The sequence below is a fragment of the Protopterus annectens genome, chromosome 15.part0 (genome assembly GCF_019279795.1).
Source record: "Protopterus annectens isolate FY-2018-M chromosome 15.part0, PAN1.0, whole genome shotgun sequence".
In the NCBI taxonomy this organism is placed as follows: domain Eukaryota; kingdom Metazoa; phylum Chordata; order Ceratodontiformes; family Protopteridae; genus Protopterus; species Protopterus annectens.
This window is the reverse complement of record NC_056749.1, coordinates 224,999,262-225,025,997: the sequence shown is the minus strand read 5'-3', so window position 1 is coordinate 225,025,997 and position 26,736 is coordinate 224,999,262. Positions and strand designations below refer to the sequence as shown.

At 41.0% G+C, this 26,736-nt stretch overlaps 1 protein-coding gene across 1 annotated transcript in view; it reads right to left on the bottom strand.

Moving 5' to 3' along the window:
* Positions 1-216: 216 nt before the first annotated feature.
* The window catches only part of LOC122790151 (pre-mRNA 3'-end-processing factor FIP1-like), a gene marked incomplete in the record, with an annotated part of 1,284,544 nt that continues 1,258,024 nt past the window's right edge, over positions 217-26,736 (bottom strand). Inside the window, 1 exon segment of the mRNA XM_044057737.1 lies at positions 217-1,979. Within this exon segment, the coding sequence (XP_043913672.1) occupies positions 1,850-1,979 (130 nt within the window).

The following is a 26,736-nucleotide window of genomic DNA, read 5'->3' as shown; positions in this document are numbered from 1 at the left end:
TCTCGGGACAGTCCCGCCCAAATAGGGACGTCTGGCAACCCTGTCACAGACCCAATCACAGACATTTCACTGAGCTCTGCAGTGAGCACTTTATGAATATATATTACAAACGTCTAATAACCATTTAAATCTTCCTTTCACTAGGCTACAAAACTGTTCTCTTGTTAACTAGACCTGTAAATGCTCTTTAAAAACTTTACAATAAACACACATACATGCTTAGAAAAAATGCTTTTACTTTAGTGCCTCGTCTTTCGCAAGTAAACTTACGAAATTTAAACCAGCTACAGAGTACAAAATACTTTAAAACAATTTCTTAGCATGTTTAGATGATGTAAAACAAGTCAGTGGTAATAATGAACAGTATTTAAATTTCACTTGGTAGTAAGCACACTCTGATGAAACAAATGCTACCTCACGAGCTTGGTTCTAAAAAACACACCTTCAAAACCTCACAAAAGACATAAATATACAATTCTCAAGGCAAATGACAGCTTCCAAACCCTGCATGCAGGCAGCTCTAGTGCACTTGTGGGGTGGGGAAATGACAACAAATAAAATTCTGCTTGCATAAATATAACAGCAGCCTTAGAGATCCTAAACATTATACTTGGCATCAGCAGAACTTTTTTTCTTCTAGAATTCTCCAAAGTTTCAAAACATTAAGATATTTTGCTGAAAAATGTAATCAGCAGAAAAAGACATAACATCCTTTATTATGTTTTTATGGGTATATAAGCACAATACTGCTGCTGCTGAAGACAACTATCTATTTTCTGAGCCCCCAAACCTCACACTCCTCCAAGTAAGCCCACTGTGGGAAGGTGAAGTTCGTTTAACATCTCAGGTGTTCATGAGCAACATTTCCTAAGGTGGATCTGCTGTAGTGCAACTGCTGGGATACATCTGTTGCGCCACTAGCGGCTTGACATATCTTACTCATTTACAGACAACCTTTTTTATGGGTGTGGGGGGCAAAGGGAGGAGTGCAGGACCAAAGTGCTGACCTAAAAAGTGCTACTACACATTTCGGGAAAAAAAAAACACAATGTGATCTATAGTGCAACTACTGTATGGGCTATACAGACACTACACGTGGACAGGGACATGCATAGCATTGTGTCCACAGCATCATGGTATGTACCATCTCAGAAGTCTGGGGAACTATATTTAGGAAATGAAATCCAGCTTCCAGCTACAGGAAAGTGAAAAGTCTACCTTTTGCAGCAAGAAAGCATCTTCCTTTTCTGGAGTGTTTCTTTACAAATTATGGGTAAACTAAAAAAAAAAACCCACTCAGAAACAGCTCAGGAAAAATTCACCATTGGAAACGCAATGCATGATGGCCACACATAAGTGATATGACGTAAAATGCAAATCCTGGTAAAATATTAACTGAATCACCCTGGAGTGTACCTACAAACCTAATGGTCAGTCGTGTTTTACTGATAAAAGTCTAAATGGTAACCACTCTCAGCAAACAGCAATTTGTCTTTTAGGTATAAAACACACTATCCCAAAACAGCACAAGGATTCTTTCCAAACAACAGTCTTGTAAGCTGCCTAAGATGAACATGTAATTTTATGCAGTTAAGTGTTTTTGATAACATCAGACTTCAGTGGTGCAAAGTTCTGTTATAAGAATAACATAGATTCTGTACATTTTTACAGAAGTCTAACTCAGTACACTTACAATGCTGTACACAACTACAACTGCAGAAAGATCAGATACATGAGCTGAGCAGAAACTGCTCTCCCTTTTGTACTGGATAAGAATGGATCTGGGAACAAGGCGAAGTTCCAACTACACATACACATCTGAGGTAGTGTCTTTGTATTTTAACAGCTTTCACTTCTTAGAATCCCGATCCTCTCTGTCTCTCTCTGATGTTCCATCATCTCTACCCTCTTTGTTACGTTTATTTTTCTTGTGTTTGTGGCGTCTATGGCTTTCTCCTTCTTCACTGTCATGCTGCTTCCTAGAAGAAAAAGTCAGTACTTTCATATCGAAAACAGGACATGTAATTACCTAACTGAGTGGGGAAAACAATCTCATTTTTCTCAGTGTTGTCAAATCTAGTTTTCTGGTTTTAGATTCAATTTTCAATACTGCTCCATTTTAACTCAAGGGAGCATTCCAATATATACAGAAGATGGCATGCTACACTTTAAATCTGCACAGTATAATAATACTGTAACAACAACAAACTACAGAACAAAATATCTTAAATGCATACCTCTCCAACTGCTATGAATTTGGTACAACTCTGGCTTTCACCATAGATGTAGCATTATAACTTCTATACTGGTTTACTTTCTTCATAAATCAGACCATACATTATTAAAATAAATGAACTAGGTTTACACTAGGATATCTTATCATAACCACATACCGTACAGTATCTGAAGACATTCTGTACTAAAAATGAAAATGTGTCCCACTTTTTGAGCCACTGCTATGATTTTTTAAAGGCAAATTATTTGATTTTAATGCTCAAGGACTGAGAGGTATGTACATCTGTAATGCATCCTCTAAGCATGTTGTGCAATTTGGATGGTCAAAAAGTAATCTGGACTCAAACTACCTGGCTTTCACCTCAAGTCCTAGAAATAGGGGGTTAAAAAAATATAAACTCCATATACAGTTAGTTTCTAAACATGACACCCTGCACATCACTCAGCAAAAGAAGAATCCATATTCTTTAGATGTTTGCTCCATTGGCATTCCCTCATGCCTTTTCTGCATAGTGCTAAAAGCACACAAATACAGCCTAAAGCACTGCTAATAATCGTGCACTAAACTTAAACAGCATTAACATACAGTTAAAACAAGTGCCTCAAACTACTGGTTTCAACAGTTGGGCACTGTGGAGAAAAGGGAAGCAAAATTCCACAGCACCATGAGGAGTTAACTATCACAGTCCAAATGAGGGCAGAAGTACAGTAATACTGAATATGTAAACCAAAACTATTAACATCCTAAAATGTGATCACTTAGTCAAGTTCCTTAAAGTAAACTTACTATAACAGTAATCAATAATGAATGAAAGGGAATCACAGGACTGAAAGCGTAACAAAACAAAATAAAAACAATAAACGAGGAGTACACCCGTACTCTAACACAGGATAGTTTAATAGTAACATTAAAATAACTAAAGTAAACAGTTAAGTGCATTTGTTGCGAGACCTCTTCAGAATAGAGCAATATAGTATATTCAAACATCCAATAAAATAAGTTGAACATGCAAACTCCCTGAAAAATTCCAGATTTTCTGTATTGGATCAGTTCTCCAGATTTTTAATTGGTTATTCTGGTCACTTCAACCTATTTGACTAGTACATTTTTTTTTGGGGGGGGGGGGTATGTTCAACTTGTTTTTATTGGATGTTTGAATACACTATTTTACTCCGCAGTTCTGAAGAGGTCTCTTGACAGAAGTGCTTATAACCTTTTACATTGCTAATTTTAATTTTACTATTAAACTATCCTGTGGTACAGTACAAGTGTACTGGTCATTTATTTATTTATTTTTTACTATAACAGTAGATGTTTGAATGATCACTGCTACAGTAGTCTTAGCTATATGGGTTACATCCTAAGTAGGATAGAACAGTTGGCCAGTTTCCAAAGCTTAAGGCCATATTCCACTTGCCCACATCAGTGACAACTCGAGAAAAGCTTTAGAAAATAAATGGTCTGGCACCAAGCCCTTCAGACCTTTCATGCCAAACGAAAGAGGGGAGGCTAGAGCCCTGAAAGAGGAAAATGTTAGGTAAACAAAATTCAATGTCCACAACGTGGCAACAAAAAACATACATAACTAAGGGGGATAGAGGGTGGTAATGGCTACAGCAAGCAGTGATCATTCAAACACCTACTGTTATGGTAAGTTTACTTACACAACTGTACTCTACTGCAGTAGCCTTAGTTGCATTAGTAGACTACTATAGCTTATAAGGACTGAGAGGAAGGTGAATGTCCAAGAACCTCTGAAGAATGGTCCTAGCAAAACCTGCTCTACACCTGGAACAGGAATCTAGCATGTAATGTTTTACAAAAGTAGAGAAGATCAAGCTGCTGCCTCCATCACTTTTCAAAAAGTCAGTGACAAAGCCAATGCCATATTAGAATGTCCCATGAATCTGCCTGGAAATGTCATACTATGGTGGGAATAAAAGAAAGAAACAGCATTAGATAATCATTTGGAAACACTCTGCTTTGACACAAGCTGTCCCTTCTTTTTTTCCTCACTGGAACTGAACTAAGCAGGGTTCCTAAATGATTTTTTTTTTGCTGTCAAGATAGTAACTGAGCTGTCTTTGGACATCCAAAGTATAAAGTATCTGTTCTCCCTCATTTTTAGGATCTGTAATGAAGACGGGGAAGATGGACAGTTTGGCTTAAAGTAAAATTAAATACCACTTTAGGCATAAATTTCATAGATTCATAGGATGACACTAGGCAATTGGCCTGGAGGGCCTTATAAGCCTAGCCAAGAATTTGGTCCATGTTCCCTCAAAGTCAGCACTTGTTTCCGCTGTCCAGCAGGGACACAGGTGGGATCCCAGGGGGTGTATTTTCTGTTTCCCATCAAGTCGTCCAGGTTCCTCTTAAAAAGGGCTAAACAGGTGCTCTGTTTGACATGGAGAAGTAGTCTATTCCACAAATGGGGGAGTCTTTAGGACACAAACCTATCCCGCCAACAAGTTCTATTACTACCACAGACCAAGTTAAGGCCTTGCATGTGGGTTGCACAAGTGGAGTTTGACTTATGGATAGGCAGCAACTCCATCAAAAGCTGGGTCTGAGATGACCCTGTATGCCAGACACAGGTCACCGCTGAGCAGTCTGTACGAGACTGAGTAGACGGACAGGATATTTTGCCTATCTGTATAGGATAGGTGTTTGAGACTCTGGAGCTTTATGGTCAGGTACCTCTGTGGTCTGTCCAGCTGCTGCATGTGCTTGGCATGGTACATGCCGAAGGGGACAATGTACTTGATAATGGGTCTGATAAGGGAGGAGTACAGGGATGTAATGACCTCCTTGTTCCTGAATGAAATACCCTTATTTATGAGGTGGGCCGTGTAGAAAGACTTCCACACAATGGAGGCAATGTGGCGGTCAAAAGTCTGGTTGCTATCAACCTGGGTGCCCAAGACCCTCATGACTGACAGCATGCTTAGTACCTTATTAATGTGATAATTAGTGGGGATGCCATTTTCCCCAAAGGGGATAATAATACATTTCTTGGCATTCAGTTTGAGGCCATGCTTGGGGCACCAGTCATTAGTTTGGGTAAGGCCACTTGGAGGATGTTCACATCACTAGGGGAATTTAAGACAGGACTCAGCTTGCAGTCATCTGCAAACTTGGTCAGCCACAGACCACTGGTATTGGCTTGCACCTCAGAAAAGTATATCCCAAACAGTAGAGACCCCAAGACCGATTCTAGGAGTATAGCGCTCATTACAGCTCTACTACTAGAAGTGGCTTCCCCTATTTTGACTGAGTGGGTTCTATCAGTGAGCCAGTGAGCCACCCATCTGGTAACATATGGGTTGATGCCTAGCTGGGAGAGTTTATCTATTATGGCCGAGTGGGGAATAGTGTTGAAGGCTTTGGCTAGGTCAAGGTAGGCAGTGTGCATCATCTTCCCCTCATCCATGGCTTTGGTGACTGTTTCAAAGAAGTCGACCCTGTTTAACAGGCATGATCTCCCTTTGACAATACCAAACTGTGTGGGGTCAAGTGTTTGGAGGTTGCCAATGACCTTGTTTATAAGGTCCATAATAATGTGTTCCATGGCCTTGCAGTTCAGGCTAATTAAGCTGATGGGCCTATAACTGCTTGGGTCAGTGGACGCTCCACCTTTGTGTAGAGGGATGACAGTGGCTGTCCTCCATTCAGCTGGGACGAAGCGGGTGCTTAGGATTTGGTTGAATAGAGTGCCTAATGGAGCGGAGAGCTCATGCCTGAGTTCACATAGGATACGGCCAGGGATGTTACTGGGTCTCATGGAGACTGCATTTTTTGCCTTTGAGAGGACATTAAAGACCTGCTCCCTGGTGATGAAGGGATTGGGCCAGGTGCTGAGGATGTCCTGGTTTACTGATGGGGGGGCAGGGGGTGAAGTTTTTACTGAACCTGTCTGCCAGCAGGCTGGCTATATCTATGGCATTTGTGTATGTGGTGTTCTTGATCATCAATTCAGAGCAGATTTGAGTATTGCTTTTGAAACTGCGGACAAAGGCCTTGTGACTGTTCTTAGTAGATGTGGCCAATCTGGACTCGAAGTTAGCCTTAAAGGATTTCACCAGTGACCTTATTTGCTTGTTCAGACAAAGGAGAGACTGCTTCCAATTTGGCATCTGCTCCTTCTTGGTCCTGGACAGCAACTTTTCCCTTTTATTATAGAGTTTGTTTATTGCTGCTGTCCACCAGATAGGTTTGGTCTTCCTTGAGGAAGATGATTTGGTCCTGTCAGGTATTGCTGAGTCCATATAGCTATGCAGGAGCTCATATATTTTTTTGGTGCAAGCTTGAACATTAGTGCTAGTTCCAATTGAAGGGACGGTGGCTGTGAAGCTGCTTACACCTGCTCTGAGGAGATTGTAGTCAGCTTTGGAAAAGTTTTTTTGCTTGACCCTGACGGGGGGGGGGGGGGGGGTCAGGGGAGATGGTGACTTCAAAAGTGATTGCTTTATAGTCAGATCTTACCAAGGAGGATGACACTGTAGGGGTGATACAGTGGCTACTCATGTTGGTTAGGACCACGTCCAGGATATTTTCATCTCTCACAGGGGTGTCGACCAGCTGATCCAATGCATTGGCATTGACTAATTCAAGAAATCTCTGGGCGTTCATGTTTGGGCTAAAATAGGTCTTCCACTCTATGGTCGAGTAGTTAAAGTCACCCAGGATCAGGGTAGAGGGTTGAATCTTGATGGATACAAAAGTCCAGATAGGTGGAGTGGGCATCCTGAGTCATGGTTGGGGGTCTGTAGCCAACTATGATTGGAATAGGTATTTTGTCAACAGTTAACTGCACTTGGGAGTGTCTCCTGTGCATCATACCGTTTGACCAGTCTGGAGGTGTGTATGTCTTTGATAAATATTGAAACTCCAACTCCTTTGGCTTTGTAGCCCTCCATTTGGGGTCTGAAAGTATGGTAAGATGAGTAACCTGGTAAAGGTGGGGTGCTCTCCACAGCTCTGAACCAGGTTTTAGTGACTGCACAAATGTCAGCATCCTCCAGGGAAAGGAATGCTTGCAATGAGTGCAATTTCATGCTAAGACTCCTAGCATTTGGCAGCATGACCTTTAAATTTTGTTTAGAAGAAATTTTCACTTCGGTAATTTTATGCTCCTGACTTTGCCTAAAAAAGGCACTATGAGGGAAGCAAGAGCCTTTTCCAGAAGCCTGAAACCCAGGGGGGAGACATATGAAGACCATCTCTGGCAAAGCATTGTGGTCTGTCAATCATGTTCTCCCGGGCTGTCAGGTACTGGATCCCCTCGGAATGACACCAGAAACTAAGCTGGAATTATAGATAAACTCACTAAACTAGGTATATATCCCTATGTCACAAGATGGGTTGCCAACTGGCTCACTGCCAGAACCCACACTGTGACAGTAGCAGACTCCAAATCCGACTCCAGACCAGTGACAAGTGGAGTACCACAGGGTTCAGTCCTGGGTCCTCTCCTGTTTGGTATCTACTTTTCTAAAGTACAGGCTAACACAGAAGGTCTTTGGCTAACGAAGTCCGCAGATGACTGCAAACTAGGAGCCATAATTGAAACTCCTAACGATGTGGACATCCTACAAAAGGGCCTCACTGAGACAGATGCCTGGTGTCAAAGCCATGGCCTCAAGCTCAATGCCAAAAAGTGCATCGTCATTCCCTTTGGTAAAAACTCTTGTACCCATGAGCTACCACATAGGTGGTAGTCTAAACACCGTAAGTGTGATGAGACCTTGAGACACAGGTGGACAGTAGTCTCTCCTTTGATAATCACATCGCAACAGTAGTCAAGAAATCCTTCTACATGGCACACCTCATCACAAAAGGTTTCTCATCCAGGAAAAAAAGAGATCATTGTTCCTCTCTACTCATCACTTATTAGACCCATTATAGAGTACAACGCCCCTTTTGGTATGTACCTCACAAGACATCTACAACTGGAAAGGCTGCAGAAATACCTCACACAGAGGATTACCGGCCGCAGACAGATGCCCTACGCAGACCATCTCAAAAAACACCAGCTTTACTCCCTCGCATATCGCCTACTCAGAGGCGATCTCTGCCTAACATACAAAGCTATGTCAAACCCAGAGCTGTTGGACATGCTCCACTTAAAGAAATCCCAATCCCTCCAAGCTACACGCTCTAGGGACCTAAACCTGGTCACCACAATAAACAGAACATGCTGGAGGGACAGATTCCTGTCCAAGAGACTTCCCATACTCTGGAACAAACTACCTATCTATGTCAAACAAAGCTCCTCATTAGCACTCTTCAAGAAAAATCCTGATGATTGGATGGGAAATAGGAAATTCACCTCAGGATCACCTCTGTGGCTCTGCTCAACAGGGGCACAGGAAAATATTTTTATTGGGTGGCGAAAGCCAGGGTACCTTTTTGGCTAGGCTTGTATAGGCCCTAGGGCCGATAGCCTAGTACCTACCTATAAATTGCCAATCATTTTCTGTTTGTACTGAGGCATCATTCTGGGTGATGGTAGGATGCTGCTTAAGGCTAGGGACATACCTGCCTGGGACACACATTTAGCAAGCTCAATCATGCATCTCTTCATATACTCCAGAGAGGTACGTCTCAAGTCATTCACAACAGCATGGACTATGGCAGAGTCATAACAGTACCTGTTGTTAAAAGATTTGAGTGTGTGTGTAATATGGGGGATTCTAGCACCCGACAAGCAACTTACCGTGACTTTCTCCTTGTCTAGCCTGGTGAGGGGCACATCTGTGTGCCTCACGATAGAGTTTCCTATGACTAGTATGTTGGGTTTGTGGTTGGGCTTTAGAGGCTGTGAGACACAGAAGTGTGTACTATATGTGATGCTTGGTGCTGTGGGTTTTGATGTGCATGTGTGTTTTTGCTTTGGAGGGCTCTTTTGTTTAGGTATGTTTTTGTTGAGAACACTGGCATATGTAGGAGTGTGCTGTACTGATGTGGGTAGTTTTAGAGGTGTGGTGTTTGTAGTGTTTGTGCAGACAACCTTCTCAGTGCCAGATGTCCTGGCTTGTGACTGAGACAGCAATGATTCTAGGTTCTTAATGTAATTGCATCTCTCAAATATTGTATCCCTAGGTGGTAGCAGTACAGGGTTGTCTGTGTACATAAAGCAGTTGCTACATTGTTAAGGATGCCCATATCAACCACACTAGCAAGAGAAACCATAGGAAATTGTCTGTCCATGTTTATCAGAATCTGTGAGAGAGGTCAGGGATAGCAGATCTGACAACACTATCTACATTTGTGAGCAGGGCTGGATAAAATCAATATAGCAGCTGCAGTGAGGGCCTCACTTACACAGGAGTGCTGGTAAGGGAAAAAATGCAACTGAGATACCCCGCAAAGGATTAAAACAGTGCAGCTGTGGTGTGCAACGGACAAACAAGCACAAACCCACACAAATGCTGGGTTTAAATACCACAAAAATGAAAGTAAAATAGAAACCCTGGAATTGACCAATCAACCCTTGTCCTTGTGCGCTTACCTCAACACCCTATGTCAGAACAGTTCCAACCAGTTCACGTACTCCCACTAAGTGTAGGCAGGCCACAGCCAACACAAGATGGCATAGCAGGAAAAGTACAGTTGTGTACACTTACCATAAATGTAGATGTCAGAGTGTATTCACTGTTGCAGTCAGGTCGTCAGGGGTATAAAACATGCAGCAGACGCCATTTTCTTTAGTTTTTCTTGCCCCTGATGTCAGGTGCCCCCAAAAAGGTAGCAAAAAAAAAAAAAAATAAATAAATAAATATATATATATATATATATATATATATATACACATATACATCCATCAATATAAACTTTACCTTCATCTACAAGCAAATACACCACATAGGTTGTAGAAGACAGAGAAGGAAAGATAAACTCCTGAATGGCAGGGGGATGGGGGGAGGGTAACCTGGACTGCAACAGTGAATACACTCGAACATCTACATTTATGATAAGTGTACACGACTGTACTATGTTCTTCGTGTTTCATTGTTGCAGTCATTACATTTGGGTAGAATCCCAAAGCTATGGTTGGGAGGATGGAGCTAAACAGCATTAGGAGCAGCTATAAGGCCCTGCAGAACTGCACTGGCAAAGCCTGCCCTGGATTTAGAGTAGAGAGGCAAATGATAATGCTTTGTAAAGGTGTGAACAAAACTCCAATAGCAGCCTCTAGAATGTCTTTGGTTGGTACTCCCCTTAGAAAGGCTGCTGAAGTAGCTGCAGCTCTGGTGGAATGAGACATAATGCCCTTGGGCACAGGTTTACCATGGTGTAAATAGCAGAAACAGATGCAGTGGCTTATCCACTTTGAAATTGTCTGCTTTGAAATAGCCTTGCCTTCTGATCCTGCAGCATATGCCACTACTAATTGCTCAGTTTTTCTTAGAGCTTTATTCCTGCTCAAGTAGAATCTTAGCTGTCTGTGTACATCCAAGGAATGCAGAATTCTCTCCCCCTTGTTCTGCGGATTTGGATAAAAAGTTGGCAGGTGAATTGTTTGATTAAGAGCCACACTGGAGATCACCTTAGGCATAAAAGTAGGATTTGTCCTCTGAGACACCCTGTCTGGGTAAAATATGATAAAAGGCTCAACAGCCATGAGGGCCTGTAGCTCTGAAACTCTTCTTGCTGAAGTAATTGCTAGTAGCAGAGCTGTTTTCCATGATAAGAACTTTATATCAGTGGTAGCAGCTGGTTCAAATGGAGGCAGGGTGAGCTTTTCCAACACATAATTGACATCCCATGCAGGCAATGGTGATGATCTAGGAAGCCTTACATTTTTGGCTCCTCTAGGATACTGCTTTAGTAAAGGATGAGAAAAGATTGGTGGCTCTGTATTGTAATGAGCCGAAATGGCAGAGGCATGGATTTTAATTGATGAGAAAGATAGGCCTTTGTCAAGCATCTCAGTTAAGTATTGCAATATCTGAGGAATATTTGGTTCTGCTGTATCAGTTCCTTGTGCTCGATTCCAAGCACAGAATCTCTTCCATTTGTCAGCATAAGATTTTCTAGTACTAGGCCTTCTGGCTTCCAAAATGGCATCCATCACAGCTTTACTGAGAGGTGGTGTTTGCATGATTACATGATTAGCCATGCTGCCAGGTTCAGGGTCTATAGTTGATTGTGCAGGATCTGATTGTTTTGCTGGGACAGAAATTGTGGTCTTTGAGGCAAGGTCCAAGCTGGGTATTGAGACAAGTTCCTTAGGATTGGGTACCAGTGTTGGTGGGGCCAGTCCGGGTCAATTAGTATCATCTTCGGTTTCTCTTGTCTGACTTTTAGGAGGACCTTGGGGAGAAGAGGCAGAGGAGTAAAGGCGTAAACCTATAGGTTTTTCCAACTGAAGGATAGGGCATCCACTTTCTATGCTTGTCTGTGATAAGTCCTTGTGCAGAATCTTTTCAATTGATAATTGTGAGGAGAGGCAAATAGCTCTATGTCTGGGCTCCCCCATTTCTCTGTTATCATGCTGAAGACTTGTGGATTTAGTTTCCACTAGTGAGGATCCATAAGGTTTCTGCTTAAATCGTCTGCCAGAGTATTTTCTTTTCCTGGCAGGAATTGAGCTTGAAGATACATTTCGTAGGTTAAAGCTGTGTCTCACAGTGCCATGGCTAATCTGCAAAGGGGGTATGAGTGTGTGCCCCCTTGTTTGTTTATATACCACATGACTGTGGTGTTGTCCATCTTTAATCCTGGATGAAATAAGTCCTTGAAGGCTGTTAGGGCATTTTGAACCACTAGCATCTCTTTCTGCTTGATATGTAGATGCATTTGTTTTGGTGTCCATATGCCCAGAATGCATCTTCCTGCCATGTGGGGCCCCCAGGCATAATCTGATGTGTCTGTTGTTAAGGTTTGGCTGGCAGGGGGTAGAGTGAAGGGCCATCCCATGTTTTGGTGACATGCCTTTGCCCACCATAGAAACTCCTGTTGCAGGCAGGAAATGAGAGGAATCATTGTTTCCAGACTGTGAGAATGTTGACTCCATAAACTTTTTAGGTACCATTGAAGTTTCCTCATATGCAGTCTTGCATATGGAATCAGTAGGATGCAGGATGCCATGAAGCCCAGAGCCTGCAGAATTTGTCTTGCAGAAGACTGGATTTTTGTTGCCATCAGTTTGAAGTAAGTAGTCAGTTGCCTTTGCTTGTCTGGCGTGAGGTAAGCCATCTGGGCAGTTGTATTCAAGCTTGCACCCAGGAATGTTATCTTTTGAGAGGGTACCAGTTATGATTTATTTTTGTTTATTGTGTACCCTAGGCATGTTAGAAGCCTTTTCACAAATGCCAGTTGTCGAAGTAGAGCGTCCTTGTTCTCTGCTTGAATGAGACAGTCGTCTAAGTAAGGACATATTTGTATACACCTTTGTCTGCAAAATGCAATTACTGGTGCCAGGCACTTTGTAAAGACCCTGGGCGCAGTAGATAAGCCAAAGGGCAGTGCAGAGAATTGTTAATGCATTAAGCCAGCCTTGAAACTGAGGTATCTTCTGCATAATTGTCTTATTGGGCCATGCAGGTATGCCTATTTTAGGTCTAAAGTCACCAGCCAGGCATTCTTGCCCAGCATGGGCAGAAGCTGCTGCAAAGTCAGCATTTTGAATTTTAGAATGCCCAGGTATGTGTTCAAAATCGATAAACCCAGTATTGGCCGCCAGGCCTTGTCCTTTCTGGGTACCAAGAACAGTCTTGAATAAAAAACTTGTCCTTTTTCCTGTTCTGGTACTATCTGAATGGCCCCCATATCCATGAGGGACGTAACCTGTTTCTGTGCCTCTGCCCATTGATTTTTTGGCAGATCTGGCCAACCATTTGCCACTGGCAGAGTGTGGAGATGGAATCTGTATCCCTGTGATATGATGTTTAGTACCCACATGTCCTGGGTTATTAACTGCCAATTTTGAGCAAAAAGTGCTAATTTTCCCCCTATGGGTACTGCCAAAAGTTAAGTGCTTGGTGTAGGCAGAGGGAAGTCATTGGGATTGCTTTCTGTAGGTTTGCACTTTATCTCCTCCAGATTTGGAGGTGGAAGCGCCCCATTGCTTTGACCTGTATGAATCTTGCACCTGGTATCTGGAACCCTTAGGGCGTCTGGATTTGCCCCTTTGAGCTCTGTCTGACAAAGGAAAGGACCAATTTTTTGTAGGCCAGTGTCTACTGAATATTGGTGGCTGCACTTGTAAGAAGTCTTTAACAGTTTGCATAGACTTAGCTTTGTCTTCCATTTTCTTTAAAACCTCTTCTGCCTTGATATCAAAAAGAGAATCATGCTGTAAAGGTGCATCTAGCAGTTTAGCTTTAACATGATCAGGCAAGTTTTGTTCCTTTAACCAGGCATGCCTCCTAATCACAGATCCAGTAACTGTGGCCCTGCAGGAGGCCTCTAAGGAATCAAAACCACATTGCAAAGTATGCTTTCCTACTTGTTCAGCTGCATGCAATAATTCCTGCAATTCTTTATTTTCTGCACATTCTGAAATCAACATAATTTTCTGTTTCAGCAATCCCATAACATGTTGTTGGTACTTAAGCATATGAAATTGACAATTTAAGGCCCTGATTGCCAAGGTTGCAGATGTATAAACCTTTTTTCCCCATCTGTCCAGTGCCCCTGAATCTCTGTCAGAAGGGGTAGGATTTATTGCTGTTGAGGCCTTAACTCCTTTTGGACCCTGTGAAATAGTTTCAAGATCAGCAGCAGGGTTTCTAAATAAAAATTTATGTGAGTCAGGGACCCTGTAATATCGGTCAGGCTTACTGGGAGCCAGAGGTAAGGAGTCAGGGGTCAAGCTTGACTCCGAAAAAACATCATCCACAATGTCTAGGACAGGGGGAATAGCTAAAGGCCTGTGCTGAGGGAGAAGGAAATCCCTGAGCCTCTTTTTTGATTCTGAGAAGTCTTGACTCTTCCAGTGAAAATGCTCCCTCAAAGTATGCAATGTTTCTCCAAATGAATATTCCTCAGGAGGAGATGCAGATGGAATAGACTCCTCAGCATCAGAATCCTCATAGGGAGGAACAGATAATGCCTGATCAGAAGAGGAATCAGAAGAAATAGAAACCTGATCTGAAGATTCATAATCAGTGTCTTGCCTAGGCCTCTTATCTGGAGGGGGATGGGTACCCCTGATCAAGGTAATAAGGTCTTCAGCCATTTTGATCATCTGTTTTTTAGGCATAGAGGCCTGTGCACATGGCTCATGCGTCATTTTTTTAGTTTTAGAAGTTGCTTTTGTCTTTGGTTTTGCAGCTGTCGTCGGTTTGATATGCAAATGTTGAGGTCTGAATACACCCTCAGAAGATGGTGCCTGCTCAGGGGCTGTGGACCCATCTGAGGGAGACACATCCGTCGATCCAATACCTTGAGTATCTTGTGGCATGCCGGACTCCACATGGGTGTCGGTAGAGGCCTGCGACTCGAAGGTAGCGGGTATCAGGGGCTGCGAAAGCGCCTCACTGAGTACCGGCGACTGGCTTAGGAGAAGCTTCGTCGTCGGTTTTGGATCTCCACTGCCTTTCTCTGTCCTTTTCTTTGCATTTTTTATGTACTCCAGTAGTCGGATTGCTATCCGATGACATTTCTGGGTATTTAAATCAGTTTCCAAAATACTTTGATGCAAAAATATACCAACGCTTAATAGGGCGTTGGTTAAATCTAGCACAAAACCAACCGCCAGGCACGTTGTGATCAGGGCCTAGGCAAGAAATACAGTACAAATGGAAATTCTTATGAGGTATTTGCTTCCCACAAGTAATACAATTATTAACTTTTTCTGACGTTGGTAAAAAGCAAGAAAAAAGTTTCCCCAACGGGGTACGTGGCTTTAGTGAAGACTTCGGTTCTGAAACTCAAACACGAATATTTCAGTAGTCGGCCGACCGGCACTTGCGAAATGCTTCTTCTTCAGGCACCGCTCGGCAAGAAAGACTAAAGAAAATGGCGTCGGCTGCATGTTTTATACCCCTGACGACCTGACGTCATGGAAGAGGAGACGGTAACCGACGCAGGACCCAAGACGTTGGAATTCAGGCCAGGCCGACTGAGGGCAACCTGCCAGCAGATTACCCAAATGTAATGACTGCAACAGTGAAACATGAAGAACATCACAGGAATCACACAAACAGATCTGAATACAGCAAAACCTGTAACTAGACTATGCTAATATTTAAACTCGGTTTAGGTCGATTTAAAATAGGAGAAAAGATGCACACTTAAATATAACAGTAGCAAACAGCAGCAAACTGATTTAAACAAATTAACCAACTGACCAATAAAAAAAGCTCAAACTGAGCCGTGTTCCAGCAGTCTTCAATCAGACAAGTTCTAAATGGAAGATTAATTCACAAAGAAACTATCAAGAAACTAGATCTTTTTAAAAAATGAGATAAGGTTGCCCTGCCATGAGAACCTGCAACACAAGACATACTTTTTGTAGATATCAGAACAATAAAGCAAAACTGTTTTCCTTGTTAAGAGCCTCAAATCATCTTGATGAATTGGTTCAAATGGAGCAATAGTTAACTTTTTGAAAGCAAAATTAAGATCCCAAGGAAGAGACACCTATTTTCTAGGAGGACAGACATGCAGAACCCCTTTCAAAAAACATTTTGCGCTACAAATGCACTGAAAGACAGGGGATCCATGGGCAGACACGCTGAAATGATCGACAAATGAACTTTGATACAGGAGTAAGAAAGGTCAGAAGATAGCAACTGATGCAAACACTGTAGAAAAAGAGAAATGATACCATCAGAAGGGTCTTGATTCTTCGTTGGTACCAACTAGAAAATCTTTTCTGTTTACTAATACATGATTTCTTAGTAGCAGTTTTTTTGCCTCCTTTAATAACTGCTGCACAGCCTCAGAAAATAGGTGCTTAAAAGATAATTCTATAATTCAGGCTATTAATTGAAGTTGTTTCAAGATGGTGTGCATTAAACAGCTTGTTTTGTGTGCTTAGGTCCAGTCTGTGAGGAAGTTTGTGGTAATTGCCATTGGCCATTTGTAGAAGGGAGTCACCACAATGATCTTTGGAAAGTCCTTTTGAATATTCAGAATGACCCCAGATATCAGTGAAAAGGCATACAAGCACATTCTCATTAAAGGAAATAAGAAAACACCCATTTTCGAGGACTGGTAGCAGGGTGTCCTGGAACAGAATTTTGCCAGTTAGTTGTGAACAGAGGAGAACACATCTAACTGAGGTGTATCACATCCTAGAAGACCCCATAATTCAATTTTCAATCTTTAGGGTCTTGTCCTGGTCCTGCTCAGCTTGTCTGCCAGAATGTTTTGCTATGATGGAATGTCAGATGCCTGCAGAGTGAGACTGTGGAAAACTGCTCTGTCTCAAACTACCACAGCTAACCTGCACAAAGTTTAAGATCTGGAATTTCCCATTTATTTATTTACTACTTCACCACAGTGTTGTCTGTAATCACTTCTAGCAGCCTGAAGATCACAGATTGCAACACATGAGCACATTTGTAAGAAATTAATAACTTATAAGGACTGAGAGAAGCAAGGATGATCTGGTGAATGACAAGAAATCCCCAAAAAGGAAGAGAGACTCCCATGGCCATTTGTATCCCAGATGGATAAATGTCAAAACCTATTTCTCATAAAATAAATATCTCTTTTATAATAATGTGTTTTTGCTGTCCCCCAAAGACCTCACCCTTTCACCCTCACAGACACAGCATCCCAATCAGAATCTGTTGTTACAGACTGATGGAGCTCAAAGAGAATGTGAGACCAAGATTCCAATAAAACCGGTCTCTCCACCAAAGTAGTTCCCTCTTCACAAACCTCAAAACTGGAATCTGAAATTTCAGGGGGTGTTGATGGTGAGACCATACATATTTTAGGTACCTTTTAATCTTTCTCATGTGGGGTCTGGCTAGAGGCATCATGAGAATCATAAATGCCATGAATCCTAGAATACTGAGAAATTCCCCTGAAGTCATGGACTGAGTGGAAAACCTCGTGAATAGATCTAGGCTACAGATCTTATTTTTTCTACAGAAGAAGCAATTTGAACTAAGGTATCTAGGACGGATCTCGTACTATTGAGCGAAAGCTCAAGCAACCGAAACCACATCAGCTTAACACAATTTAGTAAAAGTGCTTTTCACCGAAAAAGCACTTTCGCTGAAGTGTGTTAGAAAAACTATAAAACAACAAAAAAAAAAAACCCACAGTACTCGTGTTTACGCAGGGGGGGGGCAAGCCCCCTGCACCCCCCATGTCCCCACATTTTCATCCTTATTTAAGAACATTTTCGTGAAAGTGCTTTTTCAGTAAAAAGCACTTTCGCGAAAAGTGTGCTCGACCATTTCACGTTTGGTGAAACGGACGTTTGATAAATAGTACGGATCCCTCTAGGACATACCCCAAGAAAACAATCTTGTGGGAAAGAGTCAAAACTTTTGAATGTCCCCCTGGAAATCCAGTCTGTGAAGCTATCTCTCTCATCCAAGTGAGAGATTCCTGACACTTTGAAAAAGACACAGAAAAGATAAGCAAGCCATCTATACAAAAAAAAAAATATGAACACCTTGCAGTCTGTAATAGGCAATCACTGAAGCTAGACACTTTGTGAATACCCTTGGAACAGTGGATAACCTAAAGGGTAATATACAGGGAATTGGCATTGTAATCCAGACAAAGAAAACCTTAAAAACATTTGAAATTTGAGGCTACAGGAATATAAGCATCCTTTAAATTCAGTTTTACAAATAAAAAATGAAAGGGGAATAAGTGGTTACAGCTTGTGAAGGGATAACATTTTGAACTTTGGGATATTCACAAACTGATCGCGAAAGGAAAAACCTAGGACTGGACTTCATTCTTTTGTACCAGAAATATTCTTGAAAGAGAAAAAAAACTTTCCTTGTCTGACAAAGGAGAACTGGATCTCTGACCTCCTGAGTCAGCTGATACTGAATGACAGGAGGGAAAAAGGGAGTATAACCTCATGGATGAGGAAGGATCCCCGAAAAGGAGGTAGAGGCTCCCACAGCCATCTATACCCCAAATGGATCATGATCAGAACCAGTTTGTCATAAAATTATTATGGAAGGACTTTCCCCGAAGGAAGCTTATCTACCCAGCAACAGAAAAATGCTAGCTGACCACCAATCCTCAGAAGCCCTCAAGAGGAGCACTCTTCACCTGCAGGAAAGTTCTTGGCTTCCAGAATATTAATTTACTAAAGGTCTGCTTGCACCGTCAATGGTCTGGATGCATGGAAGTTGCCCTTAAGCTTTGGAAGCTGGCTGGCTATTATATCCTACATGGAATATAACCTAAATAGCTACGACTCCCTCAGCAATGATGAAATGATGAATATCATGAGACTTCCAAGATGGTTGCACACTAATCAACAGCTTAATTTCAGCTCTTCCAATATGAAAATAGAAACTGAAGAAAAAGGATCAGTGAAATTGGCGGTTTGCATAAAATTCAGTTATTGGCTAATAAGTACATTGCCTGGATGTGAATAATGAAGAAATATGGAGAACCTGAAAGAAAATCAACCAGAAAAGGTGAAGAGAAAACACCAATTGGGAAGAATCCTGCAACTGTTCAGTAAAAAGCAGTTCAAGCTTCAGCTTTCATACAAGAGATGTCTTCCAGTAATTAGAGAGAAAAAAATAAAACAAATGTATTCAGAGGTGATTAAAATAAATGAAGTATTAAAACTGCAAAAATCAGAGGCTGAAATGAAGAAAAGGCTGGCTGAGTATGAGGCTTCCCAAGAACTGACATTTCAAAAAATAGTAATATTACAAGATAGAGTACACACAGAAAACCTGAGATTTTCTGCTGTACCGGAAAAACCGGAAGGAAAATTCAATTGTGTAAAATCTTACCATAACAGTAGATGCCCTTCTCTTCACTGCTACATTATTTAAAGGGATTCCCTGTTTGGGGTAGCCCTACATCTGTCCAATATACCACTGCCTTAGGATTTTAAGGACATCATATGTCACATGTATACTTCCCACTCAAGGTGCAAAGCATAATGGTGACATACATACCTTAGAAATTAATAGCCCCAGGAGGAACAGTCCAAGGAAATGAGGAGGAACATGTGCATCCAGAAGGAAGAAATGAGGAAGGAAGATAAAAAGGGGTAGGGAGGGAGCAAATACTGCAACACTGAACAGGACATCTACTGTTATGGTAGGATTTTTTTTTTTTTTTTTTTTTTACAAAACTATACTATATTCTTCCATATCACTGTTACAATATTCTTTACTAAAAGAAGAGTACAAAATCTCAAAAGGAAACTTGGAGGAGGAAGGCCCAGAAGAACCCTCAAAAAACCCATGCAGGACAGCCTTGGCAAAGCCAGCTCTTGCTCTGAAAACAAGATCTAATTTTTATTGCTTAGAAAAGTAAGGACAGAAGACAGAGTAGCAGCTTCAAGGATGAAATTGGTATCCAATTCCTTGAAAAGCACACCAGAAGATAACACAGCCCTGGCAGAATGCGCCTTTACAGAGGCAGAAAGACATTTCCCATGAAAGGAGTAACAAAAAGAAATGGCCTTAGAGATCCAAGAAAAAAACGGTTTGCTCGGAAACAGCAAAACTTAAAAATCTAGGCTGAAAAGTAATAAAAAGCTGCTCTGACTTGTGAACGGCTTTCGTCTTATCTAAACATCTGAGTTGCCTATGCAAATCAAAGATGTGAAGAACCTTCTCACTAGCAGACTGCGGAGAAGGAAAAAATATGGGCAAATTAATAGACAACTCATTAACCACCTTGGGCAAAAAAGAAGGATTAGTATGAAGAAACACCTGTCCCTACGAAAAACGAAAAAATGAAGAACAGCCATAAGGGCCTGAAGCTCAGACATCCTCTTAGCTGAAGTCAAGGCCAAAAGAAGAACAATCTTCCATGTACAATGCTGCAAGGAAGCTGAAGCCACAGGCTCAAAAGGAGCCTGAGTTAACTTTTCAGGAATAAAATTAAGGTTCCAGGAAAAAGAAACATGTTTCATGGGGGGGGGGGGGGGGGGGCAGTCTAATATGAAGGATGCTTTTTAGAAATTGTCTGACCTCAAACCTAGAGGTCAGGGAAGGAGATAAAGGCAGACAGGCAGTGATGGCTGAATGGTGAGCTTTAATCGAAGAATATGCCAACCCTGCATGCAACAATTCACACAAACAAGAGAACCAGACGACCCTCCACAGAAAGTGGATACTGGTTACTTAGCAGGGCACCAGACAGAAAATCTCTTCCATTTGGACATACAAGATTTCCTAGTAGTGGGTTTCCTGGTCTTCTGCAGAACCCAGAGCATGTCCTCAGAAAAAAGCCACCTAAAAGGAATCAAAACCCTACCACCCACAGAGTCAGATGAAGAGTGGACAAGTGAGGATGGATAACAGACCCCTTGTCTTTTGACAGTAGGTCCACCCTGTGAGGTAACTTGGCCCTTAGCTAAGTGCAGAAGAAGGGGAAACCAATGCTGTCTGGGCCAAAAGGGAGTCACCAGCAAGATTTTGGGGGAGTCTTGCTCTATCTAAGAGCAGGACCTTCGGAATGAGGGAACAGGAGGGAAGGCATAGAGAAACATCAAAAAAATAAAAAAAACTGGAAACCACTGTTGTAACTATCACGATTAATTAAACACTGAGCACTTTCGTCTTAAAACGTTCTTAAAACAGACTTCAGGGAAATTCTGGTGAAACCAAACATACCACAACATATACAGGTTGACCACCAATGAAAGACTGACAAACTGAATAAATGAATACATTCATGACTATTCATGAATATTAAAATTACACTCCACGTTGGATAAAAGCATATGATAAATAGTCGAAAATTACTATAAAATGATATTATGAAATGATGTCAAACCACCAGATCACTACAAATGTTTTATGAGACCCGGAATAAAATGCTAAGTAATAAATAAAATAAGTTTAGTTAAAATTAAACAGTAGCTGCTTTGATTTTGAAAACATGTACCAAGGAAAACAGAATAATTTAGGCCAGGTGCAACAGTGGCATTCAGCATAAGTTGCCAATTAAGTTCCTTGACCTCAAGCAAGGTATCTGTATCCCCAACACAGGGGTCACCACCATAACTCTGTCAATGACAAAAAATAAAATCCTCTTGAAATTAGGACAAACAGTGGTATGCCTATAAAGGGGATTTGTATTTTTTTTTCCTTGTATCCTAATAATGTTCCCTTATTCTATCTTTCAACTTTCTGATCGTTTTCCTCACGTAGAATGCATTGCAGGAACCACAGAGAGCCAAATATACAGCATAGCTACTATTGCAATTACATTTCCCTGGGCATGATAAGGTCCTCTCAGAACTGTCGTCTACTACAGATAGGTTCTCATGAATGTACCCGCACATCTTGCAGACCCCACATTTCTGCATGTTACTGTGAATCAATGAAGTTTTTGATGCTACCAGTTCTAAAAATATTTTAATATTCTTCCCTCTTGAATAAACCATTACAAGAGCCATTCCAAGAAATTTTTAAACTCTTCCTTAAACACAATATGCAGTACAACTTAATAATACTAACATACTGGTGATACTGAATGATACTACAAATAACGAGGTAGTCGAATTGGGCAGGTCCTATTATTCAATGCCAACTGCTGTAACACTCATGTTCACCTCTCCACATAAATCTGCATCAATTCTTAGAATGGGTGCAAAACCATCGAGTCAATGGCCCTCCACTTCAGCCCTAATTTTCCTCAACATCTTCATAGGTTAACCTCTGTCCAAAATAAACAAATTAAATGCAATAACTCAGTGTCAGACATAGTATCAACAGAAATAATATGAGAAAGTCTGATAATCTGCCCTTTAACAATGGACTTTTTTTTTTTTTTTTTTTTGAAAAAAAAAAGGGGTGACCACTATTGTAGGGGTCTATATTAGATCAGTGAACGCTTAAACAAGCGAACACTGACTTATCGACCTTATTTTAGCGAAAGTGAAAAATATCGAAGCAGCAGAAACTCAAATTTTTCTTAGGGAAAGAAATTGGTTGTCCGTTTCTGTTGCTTCGGTATTTTCAGTGCTGTGGTGGAAAGTTACAGGTCGGATTCAGGTAAGTGTGCAATTGTGTGGATCTGAGTGTTAGGGTGGTTTAGGTGAGTTAGGGTTAGGGCTCGGGTTAGGTATGTGTGCGATTGTGTGGACATGAGGGTTAGGGCGGATTTAGGTGAGCTAGAGTTAGGGAGTGGGTGAGGAGTGTGCGATAGTGACGGTCCTTAGGGTTAGGGTTTGGGTTAAGGTAAATGGATAGTTAGTGGTGTGTGCATAGTTTAGTGTAGGGTTAGGTGTCAGATTTTAGGTGCATGTGTGTGGATGTCTGTTTGCTTGGTGTGCTTGTGTTGTGTGTGTGTGTTTTGGATCAGCAATTCTTTTCCATAGGAAAAAAAATTGCTGATCTGACAGTTTGAGATTGTAAGCTTTCGCTTACATAAGGTCGATCAATCAGCGTTCGCTTTTTTAAGTGTTTGCTGATATAATATAGACCTTATCATAGTGGAGGTGTTTGAAAATGTCTCCTTCCTATAAAGAGTTGAGGAGTAGCAATCCAAGGCCATATTCTTCCCCCATATAATATCAAGATAGTTGATATTTCCTACTACTAGAATAGGTGAACTTTAAAAAGGAAGTTGAATTCTGCCATTGGTCAAGAAAATATTCCCATTCATTCACACTACCCTTCCACCGAATTAATACATCATCCAGGTGCCTTCTTTCCTGGGAACCAAAAACATTCTGGAATAAAACCCTTCCCCCTTTGAGGAGCAGAAACTGCCTGGATGGTGCCTTTTTTTTTAACACAAGAAACATCTTTATTAAATTACCATGTACTATACACGCAATCTTACATTTATATAAATGAAAATAAACCATGACAACACTATCTCAATTGCAAACATTATACATTACAAACCGTGCAGACAAATATAGCTGCTAACATTATACATCACTTCTAAAAAATCCAGTCATTGTCAGCCATTACATAGCTCATTCAAATCATGCCTTCTTTTAAGCATTGTTCCTCCTCTGCATGCACTGACCTCTCACTACCATTTTTTCCTAAATAATTTGCTCCTACCCTTTTCTAAATATCCCAGTTTCAGTTGTTTTACCTCTGTTACTATCTTTGCTACTTCTAGTAAAGTTAGTTTACATTTTGATTTCAATTTTCCAGTAACTGTTTTTTTGGCAGCCATCATAATTAGACTCAGCAAGGCCTTACTATGTCTAGGCAATTCCGATTCTGTATCATAGCTCCAAAAAAAAATCATTTCCTTACTTACACCAATTTACTCACCCAGTAACTCTGACAAAGCACTCTGCAGAGAAAGTCTGCCAACTTATTACACTCCCAGAAAATATGTTACCAGTTACCTCTTTCTTCCCCATCACACCTCCAGTTTACATGAGGAAAAATTCTTTGGAGTCTGCTTCAGGTATAAAAATACCTATGTAAACAGTTCCAGGCAAAGACCCTAAATCTTCTAGATTTTGTTGCAAATTTGGGAGACATACATATATCTCCCCATTGTTTATTTGTGAATTGCTTATCTAATCTCTCTTCCCAATCCTTCCTAACTTTCTCCGATTGATTCTTATAGTTACTGTGCAATATTTTATTTTCTCTAACAATTATTCCTTTCTAACAGCAACTTCTGTTTGAGACACTACTAAAAACTCTGCCAGTGCTGGTCTTTCGTTTAGGAGCCCCTATTTCATTTGCTTTGCCTATACTCTGATATCACACTTACTCCTTGTCATGGAAGGCAAGTCCAAATAAGTTTGTGGCGTCTTCCCATTCTATTACCTTTCCCCTGTCTAGTTATTTGCTTCCAGTAAGTTGGTTCCTTTGCCAGTTTTCTCCAATATATATCCCCACCCCCTCTGGCCTACTATCTGTAATCCAAACTGCAGTCATCCCTATCAGCAGAATCTCCTTTCTCCATTTTTTCTGTTAGCTTAGTTCTTAGAATACCTTCTTTTACTTTATGAATATAATACTCTGTTGTTATTATTATTGTTCTTAAAGGTCTTCATCCAAAATCCCAGTCTCTTCCTGTTACTTGAACTTCCGGTTTGTTTCATCTCTTTCCACTTTGAATTATAGTCTCCTGCTTGTGCTTTGTACAGGAGCCTTAACTGTGTTTCTCTGAAATACCCCTTCAACTCGGGTAATCCCAATCCACCCTACTCTACTGGAAGAATAAGCTTATCCCATGACACCTACAGTCTTCCTTTCCCCAGACAAAATCCTTCAGCTCTTTAATTGCTATCCGCAACTTCTCCTCTGGTTGATAAAAATTAATTACCTGTGCACAAGACTAAAGGGACTAAAAACATTTTAACTGCTTGTTATCTTACTATCGATATCCATATGACAGAGTTTCCATTTTCTCAGTTTTTGTATGATCTTTTGTTTAGTCTCTTCCCACATATCCTTAGATGCCACACTGGTATAATTTTTAATCCATACTCCTAAGTACTTCATTTCATCATGTCCCCTTAAGTATGGTATCGCTGAACCAATTTGTATGTGGGTACATAATTTACTGCTATTGCTTTTGTTTTAGCTTCATTAATTTTGTATCCCAAAAAGGTTTGAAACTCTCAATATGTTTCACAGCACTGTAATGTCCCTTTCTAGTTTTGCCAGGTATAAAACGTCATCTGCAAACAGAGAGAGCTTTTCTTGACTACTATACCAATCATATCCTTGAATTTTTGAGTTCCTTACTTTTTTTTGCCAGTGGTTCTAAATATAATGCAAATAGCAAAGGAGAGAGAGGACACCCCGGCCTGGTTCCTCTGCTCAAGCAGAGATCATCAGAGAGGACCTCACCCAGTTTAATTTTTGCCTCCAATCCCTCATATATTCTCCTAATCAATGTTAAAATTATATCAGGGAATGTAAATGTTTCCATTGCTCTGCTCAAAGTCCCAGTTTAGTCTGTCAAATGCTTTCTCTGCATCAAGACCCAACGAACAACAGTAATATTTTTTTTTACAATTCTGCTTCCCTCTGAATCATCACTATTCTGTTAACGTTGTCAAATGTTTGATTCCCCTCCACAAAACCAAACTGATCCATATCTACCAATTTTGGCATCACTTTTGCCATTCTTTTAGCTATTATAGACAAACAATTTATAATCATGATTTAGTATTGAAATGGGCCTTTATGAAGCTGAATCTGATGGATATTCATCCTCTTTAGGTATTAACACCTGCTACTGCTTTCTTGCAGGATGTTGGTACTACTCCTCTTTTTAAAATACTGTTAAAACCTTCCAGATCTTTATCAGTTGTTTCCCTCCCAGCTTCCATACTCCCACAGAAATACCATCTATTCCTGGGGACTTTCCTGCGGAATGGTTATACATCACCATTTTTATCCTTGGATGATGCCTTGAGAGAAAAGACCCTGAAGTACATTTGGAAAAACGCTTAGCTGCTCTTGAGAAGGACAAGGAATAAGACAATGGAACCTGACTTAAAATGAAGAGAAGAAAATAGTCTGACAAAACCTGGCATGCTTGGAAAAGGAGGCTTCTGAATAGTAGGAGCTTCAGTAGACTTAGCAGAAGGAGCCCTTTCAGAACACTTTTTTACCTTTGGGTGAAGGGCAAGACTGTCTACACACAAAGCCAGACAGAGGGATAAATCCTCTGAACTTCAGGAATAAAGGAAACCAAAATATGCTTAAATTCCTATAAGGCTTTGCCCTTTTTTGCAGGAACTTATAATGCTCAGGTGCTGAAGAACCAGAGACATTTTTATTATCAAGGGGTGTGTGTCCAGCAATTTAGCATTAATATCATCAGGTAAAGGCTGTAGGCAAAGCTAAGAGCAATGCCTCAAAACAAAATCAAATGCAGGGGCTCTAGAAGAAGCTTCAGCTGTATCATAATTACATTTAATAGAATGACAAGCCACTTGAGAAGAGGATCCCAACAAAGAGAGGGCTGAATCCTTCCCTTCAGAATCAGGAAGGTCAGCTATAACCTGATGGGCCTGGGAAAGAAGAGCTAAGGCATACTTGGTCATATGGGTCTGATAATTAATAGCTCAAAAGGCCAGAGTAGCAGCAGTATACACCTTTTTGTTCAGCCACTCTATGGTCCTACTGTCATTGTGAGGAGGAAGCAATTTAGTAGAAGGAAAGAACTTGGAAAGTTTGTCTGAAGAGACAGATCGAACCTATTTAAAGAATTCCATCATATGAGAGAGACTACCCTCGAAAGGAGAATATGGACTAATGGAATCCTCCTCCACAGAACCATAGTCCAATGGAGAAGGAATCAGACGAATAAGCCAAGGACTCTTCCCCAGAGTCCAAGTCTTCATCAAAAGAATCCTGCTCCCTAGGCCTTAAGTGGAGTAAAAGACCATGGGGGCAGGAAAAGGAACTCCCTGTGGAGGCTTC